Genomic DNA, 15,187 nt, shown 5'->3' with positions numbered 1-15,187 from the left:
AGTTTGCAATGTAAGCTCATCCATTTAGAGCTTTATGTTGGCTACAAGCAAAGAGGCTTTAAAATCAATTCTAAAAGATTCTTGGAGTCAAGTCAAGCTTAGCTAAACCCACATGCATATGCTGCCTCTTTTTCTTGTGTCCGTCCAGAGTCCCTGGAGAGACACATCGACATCACTGAAATGTGTTGCACTTCAGATCGAAGCTTGCTTTAGCTTTTTGGCATGCTGTTTCAGTCGAAAGAATGCTGATCATATCGTGCCTAAGCTGAAATATAGCTATTTCTGAAATAACAAAAATGAATCAAAGTTGACTTTTAATGATCAAAAAGAGCAGAAAAATAAAAGTTAAAAGCAAAACTAATCTAGAAAAACTGACACTAACCAATGAAGATCTGAAGTCTAGTTGTGTGGTTTTTTTTTTTTAAGGTTTAACATTTGTTTACACGTATTTACATTTTTCTAAAAGTAAATAACATCGCAGACAGACAAGAAGTAGCTAGCTTGGCTTTGTCTGAAGGTAACTGAGTCTGCCTACAGGCCCCTTTGAATTTTATTAATGAAAATAAACACTCTTATCTTATTTAATCTGTGCAGATTTTCATGAATGTGTGGTTTCAAGTGGTAATTCAATATTCAATGTTATTTCCTGGTCAATGTACTTGCTTCTGCCAGTTTTCATTCATAATGCTTGACCTTCACAAACTTTAATAGTGGTGATTGACTGAAGGTACTGTGTAAGGATCAGCCAGCCATGAGTACACCATTAATATGAAGTCCATTGTGATAGCACATATTTGGGAAAATTAAAGTTGTGTTCATTGAAGAAGAAGCTTTATTGTCATTTGAGAAGGAGTACCAGGAAATTTCATTGTGGCAGCTAACGTCGTAATCGTTGTGGTCCATTATCCTATATCGAATCTCCACTCGGTTGTCTTTGATTCAAGCCATGATCACCCTGATATGTCATAATCTTTTTCACACTTGCATGACAAACTTTTTAGTCCTGGTTTGAGAAATTGACCTCCTGATGGTGCTGAGTCTCATCCCGCCCACTCACAATTTTATGTGTATGTGCGTTCACACCTCTGCCAAATGCCACACCCTCTCTCAGTGCGTAGGTGCAGGACAGGTGGCCAACAAGGAAACTTGCAGCTCCTCCAACTGGTGCACTTTATTAAAGATCTATTTAAAGTATGAATCTATTTCAAAGTTAGTTTTTTTTTCTCTGCTCGGAAGTTAAAACCTTTCGTCCAGACAGTTACGCCATAATGACTGTAATCTGCTTCTTTAACTATGAGACGATCTCAAAGAGGTTTCAGGTTGTAGATACACTGGCCAAGGATAGAAAAGAGGATTTTGAGGACTGGTGAATGCTTCTTATGTTAATACATGCAGTATTTCCTCAGGCTTGCTCATGTAAATCAGATTGTGTTGCTGTGTTTTCCTAATATGTAGAGTTTGCCATACAACTTCTCAGTCGAGTACCAAGAAGTGTGGCTTATGATGTATTTTTCCGCTAATTCTGCCACCTTATAATTGGCTTACGCCTACAGGACGCCACCCAATTTGCACATAAAGCCTGTGTACCATGTTGTCTGTGTTTGCTTAGTTTTGTGTCCAATTTGAGAATTCATTCAGTGGTTAATTTGTAGCTGAGGTCTCATTGGTGGATCTTGCACTTCTTTTATCATTTGTCCAATTACAGCAGTTTGGAAACTGAGCTGTGACGTCGCATAAGCTTTTCAAACAACATGAAAACCAAGGGAAATGCAAACAAACACTCAGACCATGTGCTGCTACCACACTCATTGATGTGGTTGTTGTCTGTGGTGAGAAACATTTCAATAACAAGTACCCTCTCACTGGGTGAAAACTATTTTACTGCAGTAATTAATTGGCATGCATCAAGGGTTTGACAACAAAGAAAGATCATGCAAGTTAATATTGAAACAAGTGAGCCTACAGTATTCCTTGGAAGATATTCTACATGTGGATTCCAGCTGCCATGGCTTTGACTGGTTCACCTAAAGGAGCCAGTATATAAATGATTTCATTCATCTTGCAAGGCTGAGAAATATCCATTGGGCCTTTGTGAGCAGGTAGCGAAAAGCAAAACATGTTTTGCAAGTGGAAATCTAAAGGCCTATAAATATGCAACAATGCCCTTTTGAATTTGGTGTTTTACATAAAGTTAGCTAATCTTGTATTTTAAATTCAATATTTGGCTTCAACAAGCTATTAAAAATGTGAGTATTCGATTTGAATTTGTATTAGTTGCATTAACTTGCTGCACAAGGTGCTACACAACCTTTCTGCGCTGCCAAACCACGTTCCTCCTTTGGCCCCACTGTACAGATCAATCATGTCATGACTTTGATCCTGGCTCTAAATGTAAGCATTGAACTCCCAGTAAATGTATTCACATGTTGTCCAAAAGTGAATCAAGATTTTTCGGCAGTAAATTTCTATGTTTCCCTGTGAACTTCAGCTTTATTTCAATCAAGTCTCAGTCAAAATTACAATAGCCACCACAGGCAATGTTCTACTCTAATTATGTTCAAACAAGCTGATTTCAGTGTTTTGACAGCATCAATGTGGGAAAGCAGACTGTGGAACTGCTAAAGATGCAACACAGGCAACCAGAATTCCAATTCGTTCAAAAACGAAAAGCAGTTCTGATGAGTTATGGGTGAGAATCAGACCCTAATCCTCAAGTTGTCTGATGAGTAATATTACTCCAGTTGAATTCTGTTCCAGTAGCTCAGTTGTACATTTTAGGATTAGGTTCCATGTACTGCATTTACATTAATATGAATGAATGATATATGTCAATTAGTTTAAACATCATCTTTTGAGAGTGCTTTAGCTCTGCTTGCCACGATTTCCTTTTGCTAAAATGGGTTTTATTCAGGTGCTCTAGATTCCTCTCACAGTCCAAAGACACGCAAGTAAGTTGAATCAGAAAATCTGAATTGCCCCTAGGTGTGAATGTGTTTGTCATTCTGTGTTAGCCCAGTGAGGTTGTCAAAGTGTCTTGGCCAGTGCATGCTGGGACAGACTCTCCCCCCATGACCTTGAACACATCTGTCCTATTTTGTTTTGCACCTCATCCAGCTGTTTTAAATGCTAAGCGTATAATGGTGATAAAAATTCTCCTCAGAATGAACACTCATATGCACACAAGCCCACGCTATTATTTACGAGATATCACAAGTGATAGATATTTTGCTGTAAAAAAAAGGTACTTGTGTGTCAGTTGTGTTCAGAAGCATGATGGAGTGAGTTTGAGGATTTTTTTTTTTACCTTGGGGCCACAATGATGAAGACCTTGATGGATTCCAGGTCACTTCTTGAAATTTTTGTCCCATAAAAATGGTTTTACTTTATGTAATGCTTTCTATTGAGTCTCCATCTCTTGATAAAAAGAGGTTCTAATATTTTTTTACATTCAGACCCAAATGGTCTCTATATACTCCTGTAAAAAAGATAATTGGAAGTTTTTAAGTAGGTTTGAATGAATAAGGCGCCCCGCAATGAGAAGGTCATGGGATCGGTTCCCGGCCCGGGGCCTTTCTGTGCAGAGTTTGCATGTTCTCCCCGTGCCTGCATAGTTTTCTCCAGGTACTCCAGTTTCCTTCCACCATCCAAACACATCATGTTTGGGTTAACTGGTGACTCTGAGTGTGAGTGTGAGTGGTTGTTGGTCTCTGTCTGTCTCTGTGTATTGGCCCTGTGATGGTCTGCTGACCTGTCCAGGGGGACCCAGAGTGAGCTGGGATTGGCCCCAACACCTTCCGTGATCCGGAAACGGATAAGCAGTAGAAGATGAATGAATGAATGAATGAATAAGTCAACCCATCAAAGATACTGTGATACTGTGACCTTTCCATAACGTCCTATATTGTCTCAGAGGTTAGGGACAAACACCCAAATGGCCATTGCTGGACTTTCTGGATGAATAATCAGCTCCTTGCTTCTAAAAACCTTACGTGTTCAGAATATTTGTTTACTTTCTCCATCTTTGGGGAAAAAGCTTTCCACTCATGGGAAAACATATTTTTTTCTGGCTTGAGGAGCAGCTCAAATCTTGAAATGTCTCACCCATCTTACAGCCATTGAATATTTATTCCTTGTTCATGGGTACTCAAGTCAGCGTTTTGTCGTATTTTCAGCTGCACCATTTTCTAGTTGAGGGCGTCCTCCTCTCCACGCAGCTTGTGCTTGATAGCCTGGCATGTAGCTTCTCCTCATTGGCTTCATTGATCTCTTCGTTGATTTTCTCATCCGTCTCTGCGAACAGGAGCCGAGCCAGGTATACTGTCAGGAGTTTCCTCTGAATCGCAGTTGCTTTTATGAATCGCTGACCGAACAGTGGATAGAATATTGTATTCATTGGCATTCTTCTGTTCCGCTTTAAAATTTTCCTTCATGTTCTTCAGCATTGATGAACAGAGTAGCACTTCTATCCATTCAATGCCAACCCATATCTTATTATACTGGAATAATAACAGTTTTATTCAAGTCCATCAAAGATAATGATGCAGAGATGGTTAAGTTTTTCAGCACAAATGTCATTTCTCAGAGGCAAACAGAGGTGAATGATGAATTAAATAAGAACAGATTGGGGATTATTCAGGATAAATCTGTCTTACTTCAAAATTAATTTATTGTAATTTTATTTAATGTCAATTTAATAAAAGTACTCGAAAGGTAATTGAAATTATAGTACGTATGTCAAAACAATTAAAGTAAACTGAACGTTAAGCAAATTTCAGAGATGAGTCAGTCAAGGTAAGATGGGCGGATTGTTACTTAAATATGCAGTCCAAGGGTATTCAGAGTAGCTATAATAAAGTAAGACTTAAAGTATACTGCAAACAGAAAACTGCAGCATTTTGAGGTTGAAAGTTTTGTCTTCTTCCTCTGTGACATGCAGGCTTCTTTCTTTCTTTCTTTCTTTCTTTTTTTTGCCAGAGATAGCACTGAACAAAAAGTTCTCGAGTCCCAGTGAGCATAGTACATCTGCCAAAAGTATTATTCAACTGCAGTGTAGAAACACACCCATGTTATTTTAGGTCGAACACTAGCCGTACTGAAAGAACAACATAAATGTATAATACATTTTATTAAAAAATATATGAGCAAGCCTGGGTCAGATCTGAATATATATGATGGACTGCATTGTATGATATTTGCATTCTGCCTTGTGTTGATTTTATCTCTTCATCAGTTTACTGCTCTCTGTGCTCACATATAAAGTATTTCAGTACAGCTGAATTCCCAAAGAAGCTGTTCTCGATTATATTTTTTCAGTTTCTGTTGTCAGGCAATGAAATGGTGACTAAAAGGCATGTGAACCAGCAAGTCATTTCTAGCTGCTGCTAAAACCCAGATTTTATATGTGCAACGCTGTCTGACAACATCAACACACACGTGAGTTTAAGACTAATGCCGTGCTGTATTTTTGCTCATCCTAACATCTAAATTTATCAGTCAGGATAAAAATCACAAGCTCGTGGGGTAATGCTGGTCTGTGTCCACAATGTGAAGTTGGCCAGGTTTGTTTTAAAAAGCTATTTTCTTGTTTGAAATGCTTCTTTCTCGCTCAGAAATCATTTTAAAAGAGCAACAACCATTAGGGAAACTCCAACACTCGACTGGCTGATCAACAGTGCAACCTTATCTCTCAGTCACATGCGCATTTGGCTGACTGATGTTGTTAGTTCATCACTCAGCGGCTCACTCAGTGACATTTTATTTAATGCACGCAGTGTTGCTGAAGCAGTCTGGCCCAAAAAAAATTAAATGCTAGATCTTTAACTCACGGCAAAATTGGCTGAAATAAAATTACAGTATTCTGTGCAAATATTGGTGTTTGCTGAGTTGGGAACGGCAAAAACAAAACAAGCCAAAGATGAAAGCGAGACATCAGAGTGTTATTGATCTTTTCATCTAAGTCGAGAAGAAGGCAAATAACCTTAGTTCCCAAATTATTAAACTATTCCTTTCAAAGATTAGAGGCCCCTTTGAACAGTGTTGGTATGGAGGCAGTATACACAGAGGAAGTGTGACATGAATGCGTAAAATGTAAAGGAAGGTGCACAGGCAGAAATAGTTAACCGAAAGGATGCTAAACGACTCAACTTATCAGTTTATTAATAATAATATATTGCTTTTTCCATCACAAATATCTCTTGTAAGCAAACACACTAGAGCCACTTTGATAACGTATCTCTCTCAATTGCATGTGTCCTTTTTTTTTTTTTGAGCAAAAATCACGATGATTGCTCAGCTTCCACACCTTAACAAGCTTTGGGCACTCCATTTTATCATTCTTAAGATGACTTTAAATTTTTTTTCTGCTTGTATTTGTCCCAGTGTAGTAATCTCACAGATTCTTATTTCCCCAGCCCTATAGCAGACCATTACACCAGTTATTGCAGCTTGCCCTATTACAGCAATATCTAATTCAGCTGACTGTTAAAGCGATCATGGCATTTATTCGACCTGTTCAGCTCTGGCTCTCTGTGTCGTATCTTAGGAGGGAGGATGGAGACACTCAGAGAATATACTCAGTCGATATATCAAGAACAATTCTCAATGCCATATCAGCTTTTTGTCTTAACTGCCCCCCACCCCACCCGGGCCCTGCATCCTCAGCATACCATGACAAGCAGCCCTGTTTTGGACACTGATACATGCAGTTGCTTGCATACAGCTTTGGTGACATGCTTAGGCAACCCTGTGGCCAATGCTGTCAGCATGGACCTCCATCAGCTCCCCTCTTTGATGGACAGGCGGTGGAGGTGTGTGTGTGTGTGTGCGTGTGTGGTGGTTATTGCTGTGGCTTTGTTTCAGAGTGAACATTGCACATCCTGCTAAAGAAACATAAATAAATTCATGAAATACATAGCGCTGAGAATTCCATCAACCTGCTTTAGCCCAAGACAACTAAAGACAAAGAATTTATTTTGAGCGACATATTTGTGAATGTGGCGTTGCTTACATTGCATGGATAAACAGCGGGGCTGGTTCTTAAAGCTCAGCATGTGGCACTGCACAAAAACTCCTGGCAGGCTCAGTTCAGCTCTGCCAAGCCACCAAGCCTTCCTGTGGTGAGGTTCTCTAATGCCTTCAAATCCTGCAGTGTTTTTTTTTTTATCAACAGGCTGCATCCGCCCCCCCCCCCCCCCCCCCACCCTCATTCCCCTTCTTCTCCACCGAGTGCTGCCTAAAAGAGTGGAAATTCCCCACAAATCAGAAAACTATCTTATATCAGGAAAAAGCTAATTTGGCTGGGATAATGCATAATGAGATCCTACCTCTTTTTTGTTTTTGTCCCAGACTTTTGTGTCTGCACTTTTGGGTGTCTTTAATAAAACTTGTGTTGTGCAGGTTCATATTTTTGGTGTGTGTGCTTTGGCAGTGGTCAACGTGGCTCTCTGTTGTCTCATGTGCAGCTGCTAAAGCTTCAGAATAATCTTTTCTGCAGTTGATAAGCAAACAATCCCTTTCACGCATTTCTTCATGAGATAATGTTGTGAAAGCTATCAGGACTGTAATAACAATATAACAGAATGTATTTTTAAACTTCTCAGCTGCTTGGTGAGTTAATACAGTATAATACTGCATCATTGCCTCATCTATGGATTGGAAAGTCTTTTTTTTTTCCATTTTAGAGTGGCCACCCTCAATACTCATTCATATGAGTTACACCATCTGGCTGCTACAAGAAAAGAGTCTAATTCAAAACCACAGCTTTCATTCACTCACTGAGCTTTTTTTTTTTTTTTTTTTTTTTTGATTTATAGTTATGCATTTTGGCAAAAGAGGAGGTTTAAACACTGTGGATAAATCTAATAAGCCATATGGATGAGAGAAGTCCTTCCCCAGCATATTTGTCACGATCAGCTGTTTTACTTTATTGATGCCAAAGTAAGTGTGCAGTATTAAAAGAAAGTCCAGGGAGCTGTTGGTTTGTCAGCATGTTAGTCTTTTCCTTTGTCACTCTGCACTTGTGAATTTCAGAAGGCTGTAGAGTTAGAGGAAGTTTCAAAATGAAAGGCAAAAAAAAAAAGAAGAAATAAAAAAAGAAAAAGAAGAAAAGGAGACATGGAAGCACAGTGGGCGCAACTTCTTGGTTGGGTTGGAAAACCTACCCACTTGCTGTCTAATCTTGCTTCCATTGATCAGACCCCCTACTCATGCACACTGAAGCTTCCAGGCTCAGCAGGCTGCTGTAGCCGAGTATAGCTGCTGAACTTGCCTGGGCTTTCATTTATGTCTAAGAAGCAAATGATGCGGGAGTATAAGCCCAGAGAAGAAGGAAGCCGTTTCACTTGACTTATCAACCGAGATGCTACTCTCACACAAGGTCGTTGTCTCAATGTGAAAAGTCCAATAAAGTCAGACACTTGCTGTTCCGCTTGGAAGCCATAGCTGTCACAGGGAGTGTCTGCTCAATGTCTGTTTAAGATGCTGGTTTGATGTTCGCTGATCAATCTCATTACCATTTGCAAAGTTACTGTAATGTTGCCATCAGTCGCACTAAAGCTGAACTTCATCCATCCAATAACTACATTTTAAAAAAACAATCATTCTTATTTTGATCGTGTTCAAAAAATAACTGTAAATAGTTCAATGTCATCTCCAAAGCTGTGATTTTACTCTTACCATTACTACAGTATATACCAGGTTTTATCAGGACAGCCATAGTTTATTTTGTGCAAAGTGAAATTGGGAAGTTACTTTATAATTTATAATGTCGGTGACCTCCCATCCATGGGAGAGCCCACAACTCTGACTTCAAACAACCTAGCTTCAGCACAACATCTGGTCTATGAGGAAATGTTGCCTTTGTTAATGAACTGATAGAAATTGATGTGGCAGACAAAAGCCTCTGTACATTATGTGTCACACTGAGGTGGTATTGATGTATACGAGGATGTGCTCTCCCGCAGGCTTTTGTTGCTGTAAACAATATAATGAAAATAGACAACTCTGTCTTTATTACGAGTGTTAAATGATGCTATTTAAAGTCGGGTGGTTTTATTGAGTTTCATACTTTATGCCACACCAGCCACTGGGGTCCTTGAATTTGCAATCTATACAGCTTTTTTATCTCTTGCGTGCTGCCACGCTGTTAACACTTCTGTGGTGTTGCAGACAGGTGTTCTCACCTTTCTCCTCCCAACTCCTTTGTTTTAGCTGCGACAGTGTCACCAGTTATCACTACTTTCAACATCACCATCACGCAAAATTTTGACGTCCTGCAAACCATGCAACTCCACCATCTAACCATCTGCTTAATTAAAGCTGCTATAATCGCTTCTCTCATATCCACGATGCATCGTGTGACTACTTGTTTGTGAGAGGTGTTGTTCAGAGAAATGCGCGCACAAAGAACTGTCGGCCAATTCTGCCGATTCCCTCAGCTCTGTGGGTTGGTGGAGCCAAACAGAGAGTCAGTATTGAACTTAAAATCATTGAGTGGGCGCACACATGACTCCAAGTCGCAGCATATAAGGTGACAATATGTCACAGTTGTTTACAGCTCTGCCAACAACATCTTCTAATGTAGATTTAAGGAAAACAGATGATTTGAAATTGTCAAAAAGTGATTCACGCAAGAAAAAAAAAGGGGGGGGGGCGGTACATACACTGAGCACACATCTTATAGATGTGGCCATTTTTCTCATATGCCATATTTGTCTTTAATATTAATATTCCAGTCAGTAACTCCCGTAACAATTGCGTTTATAGAGTCATCCATCTGTTTAATTGCTGTGGCCAAACATGATGACAGTTTTATTGATGAGGCAACTTAATTCCAACAGCTGATAAGGCTGGATCAACGGGTTGGTGAGAGTGGGAAGGAATTGTAATGTGTGTGCGCTGTCGCTCTTTTCATTTGTTCATCATTCAATAACAAAATCTCTGCCTTCTGCTTTTTTGATGCCTCTATCCCACCTCTTCTCCCCTTCATACAATCCATTTACTTCACACTGGTAATCTCTTCACCTTAAACCCTTTAAGTTGCCATTAAGCCTCCGTTCATTCTAACATAATGATCAAATTCATCCCAGTCCATTTACCTCCAAGGTTTAAGGTTTACAAAGGATTACAGGTTGAAAAATCAATTTGCTTGCTCTTGAATGTCAAGTAATCCAGTTTGGAGATACGTTGGTTCTACTGCAGTCTAATGGGCAATGTGCTACACAGCAGCTGACGTGAAATATGACACCCTTGTGGAAATTCAAAGAGAAAAAAATATGCTAATACACGTGGCATTATTATTTAAGGTGTGCCATTATCCGGTGTATGGTCAAAAAAAAGCCTTCGTCCGGTGAGCTCTGAAAGCAGTTTAATGTCTTTTATGGCATGCTGAGCTTCAAACACCTGTTTCACATAGAAAAACCTACAAAGTGAATATTGTATTAACGAAGTAATGCGCTGACTGGAGCCAGAGCGTCACCTTCAACATTCCTCGCAACACGGGAAACGTTTCCAGCCGGCAATAAGGTGGATACAAATTACATCAGACTGTAATCTTGGATCTTTCCCAAGTAAATGCATAAAGTTAATTGCCATCCAGAAGGAGGGGCTGGCGGGGGGTGAGGGCGGGGTATGGTCTAATTTGCCCTAATTTCCAGACTGCTGCGGGTTGTTTTATTGTGTATAACAGCATCCATGAGGGTATGAGTTTTGGAGGGTATAAAGGCCATTTTATCACAAGACCATTAATCTCTGTAAACCAGTCTGGACAGTTTCTACCACAGTAATAACAAGCTCTCTGGATTATCTCTGAACTACCCCTTATATTAAGCATTTCATACATTCAGCACAAAGTAACAGAGGAGTCAGAGGTTTCTTAGTCAGCTCATTCTAAAGAGGGCAGATAATTAGCAGCAACCAAAACAGTAAGTTTGAAATTAATTGCATTATTAACAATAAGAGTTTCTTTCCATGAGAGAACGGTGCTTTTACAGTGTGGTACATGTTCTAATATTAGCAATATGTATACACACATATATAAAAAAGGATATATGGAGCAGGATAACCCAAAGGGCATTAATGATATATGTGAAACACTTAAGACAATTAATGTAACCGAGAATAGTTGGTGTTGCTGGCACAGCGAATTAACCAGCAGCCATTCCAATAATTGTTTGATTGTTGCTACAGGAAATCGCTTTAAGTTTCTCATTTTTCATCATGCAGTTTTTGAAAGGATCCATCTGCATCGATAACTGTGGAGGTTCTGTTCCTTTGAATTGACATCTTGTGAAAGACTCAGATAGTGATTCAGGGTCAAGAGTTATATCTAAGATGCAAAGCTAGATGACTGGTGTTGTTGTGTTTTGGTGGTGTTTAATGAGGGAAGTATTTCGAGAACTGTGATGCTTATGAAATGTTGTTATTCCAGCTCGGAGCTGGAGTGGATTGTCCATAAGTGACCTGGATGTGTGAACGCAGCATGCATGCCGTATGTGGCAGTTGAGTTCCACTGAAGCATTTAGGTTTGAAAAGGCTTTTATTTTTGCAGTTATGAGGAGGATTGACTTGTTTGGAGCAAAAGCCTGGAACATGACAGCTCATTGGATTTCTGCAAACTGTGTGAGCAAAGGGTTTAACAAAGAACAAAAGAAAAAACTTGTTTACATGATGGAATTCTGTCTTGTCGTAGTGAATGTCACCTCAACCACTCGTAACCCTTAATAATTGGAGTGTAGCTAAGAAAAGCTTCCCAAGAGAGCTGTATGATCTGCAGGTTTTATGTTTGCAGAGTGCAGGGAGGCCATTGCTTGAAGGATTCATTTGCGTGAAGGGTGAAGGGCACAATATGAAGAGCTTTTTTTTTTTTTTTGCATCATGGACTGTTGAAACTGTTTCTTGTTTCAAAGACATGACTCTGCAGAAAAGGGCTTTTTTGAGGGCTAAAGTTATTATATCACCCATTATTTTACTTAAGTAACTGTAGATGTATCTTAACATAATTTCATGCATCATTAATTACACACATATTCTAACGCTGGCTTTGATTTAGGTTCTTAAATTTACTCATTAGACAGAGGCAAATAGAAATGAACACAGCAAACCATCAGTTGACATTTGAAGTAATTTACAAGTGATCTTGAAATCGACGGCTTTTCGTGCGTATTAGGTAAAGGCCTACGTATTGTGAACCACATATGACTACGACACTTTTTACGATCCTTCTCAAGAAGATGTCCATAATATTTATGAGATCTATATCTCAGTGCCGAGAATGAATTAGAGTGCTGACTGATTTATTCATTTGCTCGTAGCTCACCTGTAGTGGCATTTGCTGCTAGTCTTAAAAAGCATTTTAGCATATACATGTGGTGGGAAAATAAGCAAGGTTTATCTGTACAAGGAATAAGACAGTGGGCTGACATACATCTGAGCTTTGTTTGTGTTTTAATAAAACCTGTCTGGGACTTTAAAGGATGTGTTGCACGGACCGCTTGGCTCTTTTGTTGATGCATTTGTGGCACAATTGATATACTCTATCCAAACTAGTGATGTGTTTGATTTGTTTCGTAGGTGATCCTCATGTTGACAAAATACTACGACTTCAACTCAGGCAGAGTAACAGAGAGTTCTTTATGGAGGTAAGGTCTCCTTTCTGCATTTATTACTTTATATGCACAGGAATATATAAGCTGCAGCTAAAATCATCAGTTGTGTAAGGAACCCCATTGTTCCTTTGTTTGCGTCTGAAGAATCCTCTTTAATATCTCAAGAACATCCTTAACATTGTTTTGCCAGCTTGATAATTTATCCTAATAATGTGAACGATCTGAATTTTGAATTACCTCATGGGAAATTCTTAATGTATTTGGATTTCTGTTGGGCATACATGTATAAAGCTTACATAATATATATATATATATATGTATTTGTTTCGGTGTGTGTGTTTGTGCTGCTGCGGAACAACACTGCTTTTTACGCTGCCATTTTGTCCGCCCCATTCGAATCAATGAGGCGGGGCTCAGCAACAGACACCCATCTTACTGTAATTTAGTGCAGTTCAACAGCAGCACAAATTGCAGACTCTAAAATGATCAGATCATAAAGTTGATTTAACCTAAACACAGTTTCAACAGAAACCCAACATCTTGAAATGATTTATTAGGTGTTTCATTAGTAAGTATTCCTAATAAACATACAACTGAATGCATAAAATCAAAAACATGAAATATTCCATTTGGTGTAATTACAACAGTTTTGATTTAGGGTGACTTCGTCGCAGTCGCAGTTTGTGGCAAAACAGGGAGTTACGACTTCAATATTCTTCCATGCATTGATTTTAATAAAGTCATCATAAAAGAAGATGATTTACTATAAAAATTTCTTTTTACATATACAACAATGTGTTCTGTGAGGCACCAAAGAAAGATGAAGTAAAGTCAACATTATCATTACGCAAGGGCTAAATAAAAAATAAAGTCTCCATATTTCCCAAATGCATTATATAAATATATTGCAATATAAAACATTTCATGGTTAGTTGTTTCTGAAATGTCACCCAGCAACTGAGACTGATATCTATTTTGGTGACAGTGAACAAACGTGGAGAATGAAATCCACCTTCTACAGGAAAATCAATATGGCCACATATATCTCTGGTTTCCAAATTTTTTTTTTATTTTTTACTTTTTAGCCTAGAGCCTGAAAGTCCAAAAACCCCCCATTTGATTTATAAAACATGAAAATCATGAACCTTTGAATTACATTTTTACCCCAAAGCATCAACAACATTTATAATAATAATGGTGATAATAATAATAATGATAGCTCATCCTCTCTCCGTGCATGCCACACAGGATATTCTTGTTTATTTTGATAATTAAAAAAATCTCCATCCATCTAGCAAATTGCCTCATGACTACTGCTGTTGCAATTTTCTGCCTGCCTGATATGCTTAATGATACCGTCAGCATCATAACTACTAGGTGTTGTTTGGTTCCCCTTTACTTTCTACCGCAACCTATTTCCCTCCATCCTATAATTGAATTTTAGGTCAACTGATTATGGGACCACATATGAGAAACTTAATGAGAAAGTTGGGCCAAAGACCATACTGAGCTACTTGTACGTAAGTCCGAACAACAAAAGAAAGGTAGGTTTCCTATTGCATGTTATGAAAAGTCTGGCCTATGTTAATTCAATCTGTCAATGTTTATTGCTGTGAGTTATTGTCATTTTCACTCCATAAAAGTCCTGCAGGATTCTGCACAATGTGTGTGCTACGAGCAAAACCCTGCACAAGCACAGCTCGGCTTTGTGGAATGGATTCTGTCAAGGTGAGCTGCTGATTTCCTCCTTTCTCGTCTCGTCTCAGATCATGTTACTGACCGACCCAGAGGTGGAGAGCAGCCTGCTCATTAGCCTTGACGAGGGGGCGTCCTATCAGAAACACAGCTTAGCCTTTGATATCCTCAGTCTGCTTTTTCACCCGGAGCAGGAGGACTGGATTTTGGCTTACAGCCACGACCAAAAGGTAGTGTGGAGTTGTCAGGTGGCATGAAATAGCTGGAATAAAACAGGGAAATGTGACAGGAAAAACAAAATCTCTGGATGGAAACAGGGGTTGTGGTGTGTAGTTTACACACACTCGGTGCACAGGCCCTGTCAGATTCTCTCTCCTGTTAAATTATATATTAGATGCCTTTTTGGTTGCACCACAACTAATATCTCTTTAAAATGAGACAAAACACAGGTTGCTGTCACGGACAAAAGCATTCATTTTGATAATAGCGGTTAGCTTTTTAAGGACATGGTCTTCATATGCAGAGACATTTAGCGCTTAAGTCAAGGTTGTTGTTGCCAGAATAGCTGAAGCAGCTGATGACCTGCTCCTCTAAACAAGTAGTAAGGTCTGAATGGATGCACCCGAGACAGCACAGGGGAAGGTTAACAAGGAGGACCCACCTAAACAATTTTCAACCTCACACACACGCACGCACACACACATGGACACACACAATACCAAGCATAAAAACGCACCCCCTTCATTACTCTTTGTGAGAATCCTGCTGTCTACTTCACTCAACACCTTAGCTATCAAACCGGCCTCCACAGTCTGCTTTTGGAAGACTTGATTTTTAGAGAGAAGAAAAGTCAAGGTCTGAGAAGTGAAATAAATGGTGCAGGGAGTAAG

The 15,187-nt window shown here is 39.2% G+C and overlaps 1 protein-coding gene across 1 annotated transcript in view; it reads left to right on the top strand.

Moving 5' to 3' along the window:
• LOC115055053 (VPS10 domain-containing receptor SorCS1-like) overlaps positions 1-15,187 on the top strand; it is a 43,632-nt gene that overhangs the window by 1,656 nt on the left and 26,789 nt on the right. Inside the window, exons 2-4 of the mRNA XM_029520456.1 lie at positions 12,568-12,635; positions 14,047-14,146; positions 14,369-14,527. Of these exons, the coding sequence (XP_029376316.1) occupies positions 12,568-12,635; positions 14,047-14,146; positions 14,369-14,527 (327 nt within the window). The remainder of the gene's footprint in view (positions 1-12,567; positions 12,636-14,046; positions 14,147-14,368; positions 14,528-15,187) is intronic.

The sequence above is a fragment of the Echeneis naucrates genome, chromosome 15 (assembly GCF_900963305.1).
Source record: "Echeneis naucrates chromosome 15, fEcheNa1.1, whole genome shotgun sequence".
NCBI classification, from domain to species: domain Eukaryota; kingdom Metazoa; phylum Chordata; class Actinopteri; order Carangiformes; family Echeneidae; genus Echeneis; species Echeneis naucrates.
This window is presented reverse-complemented; position numbering and strand designations above follow the sequence as displayed.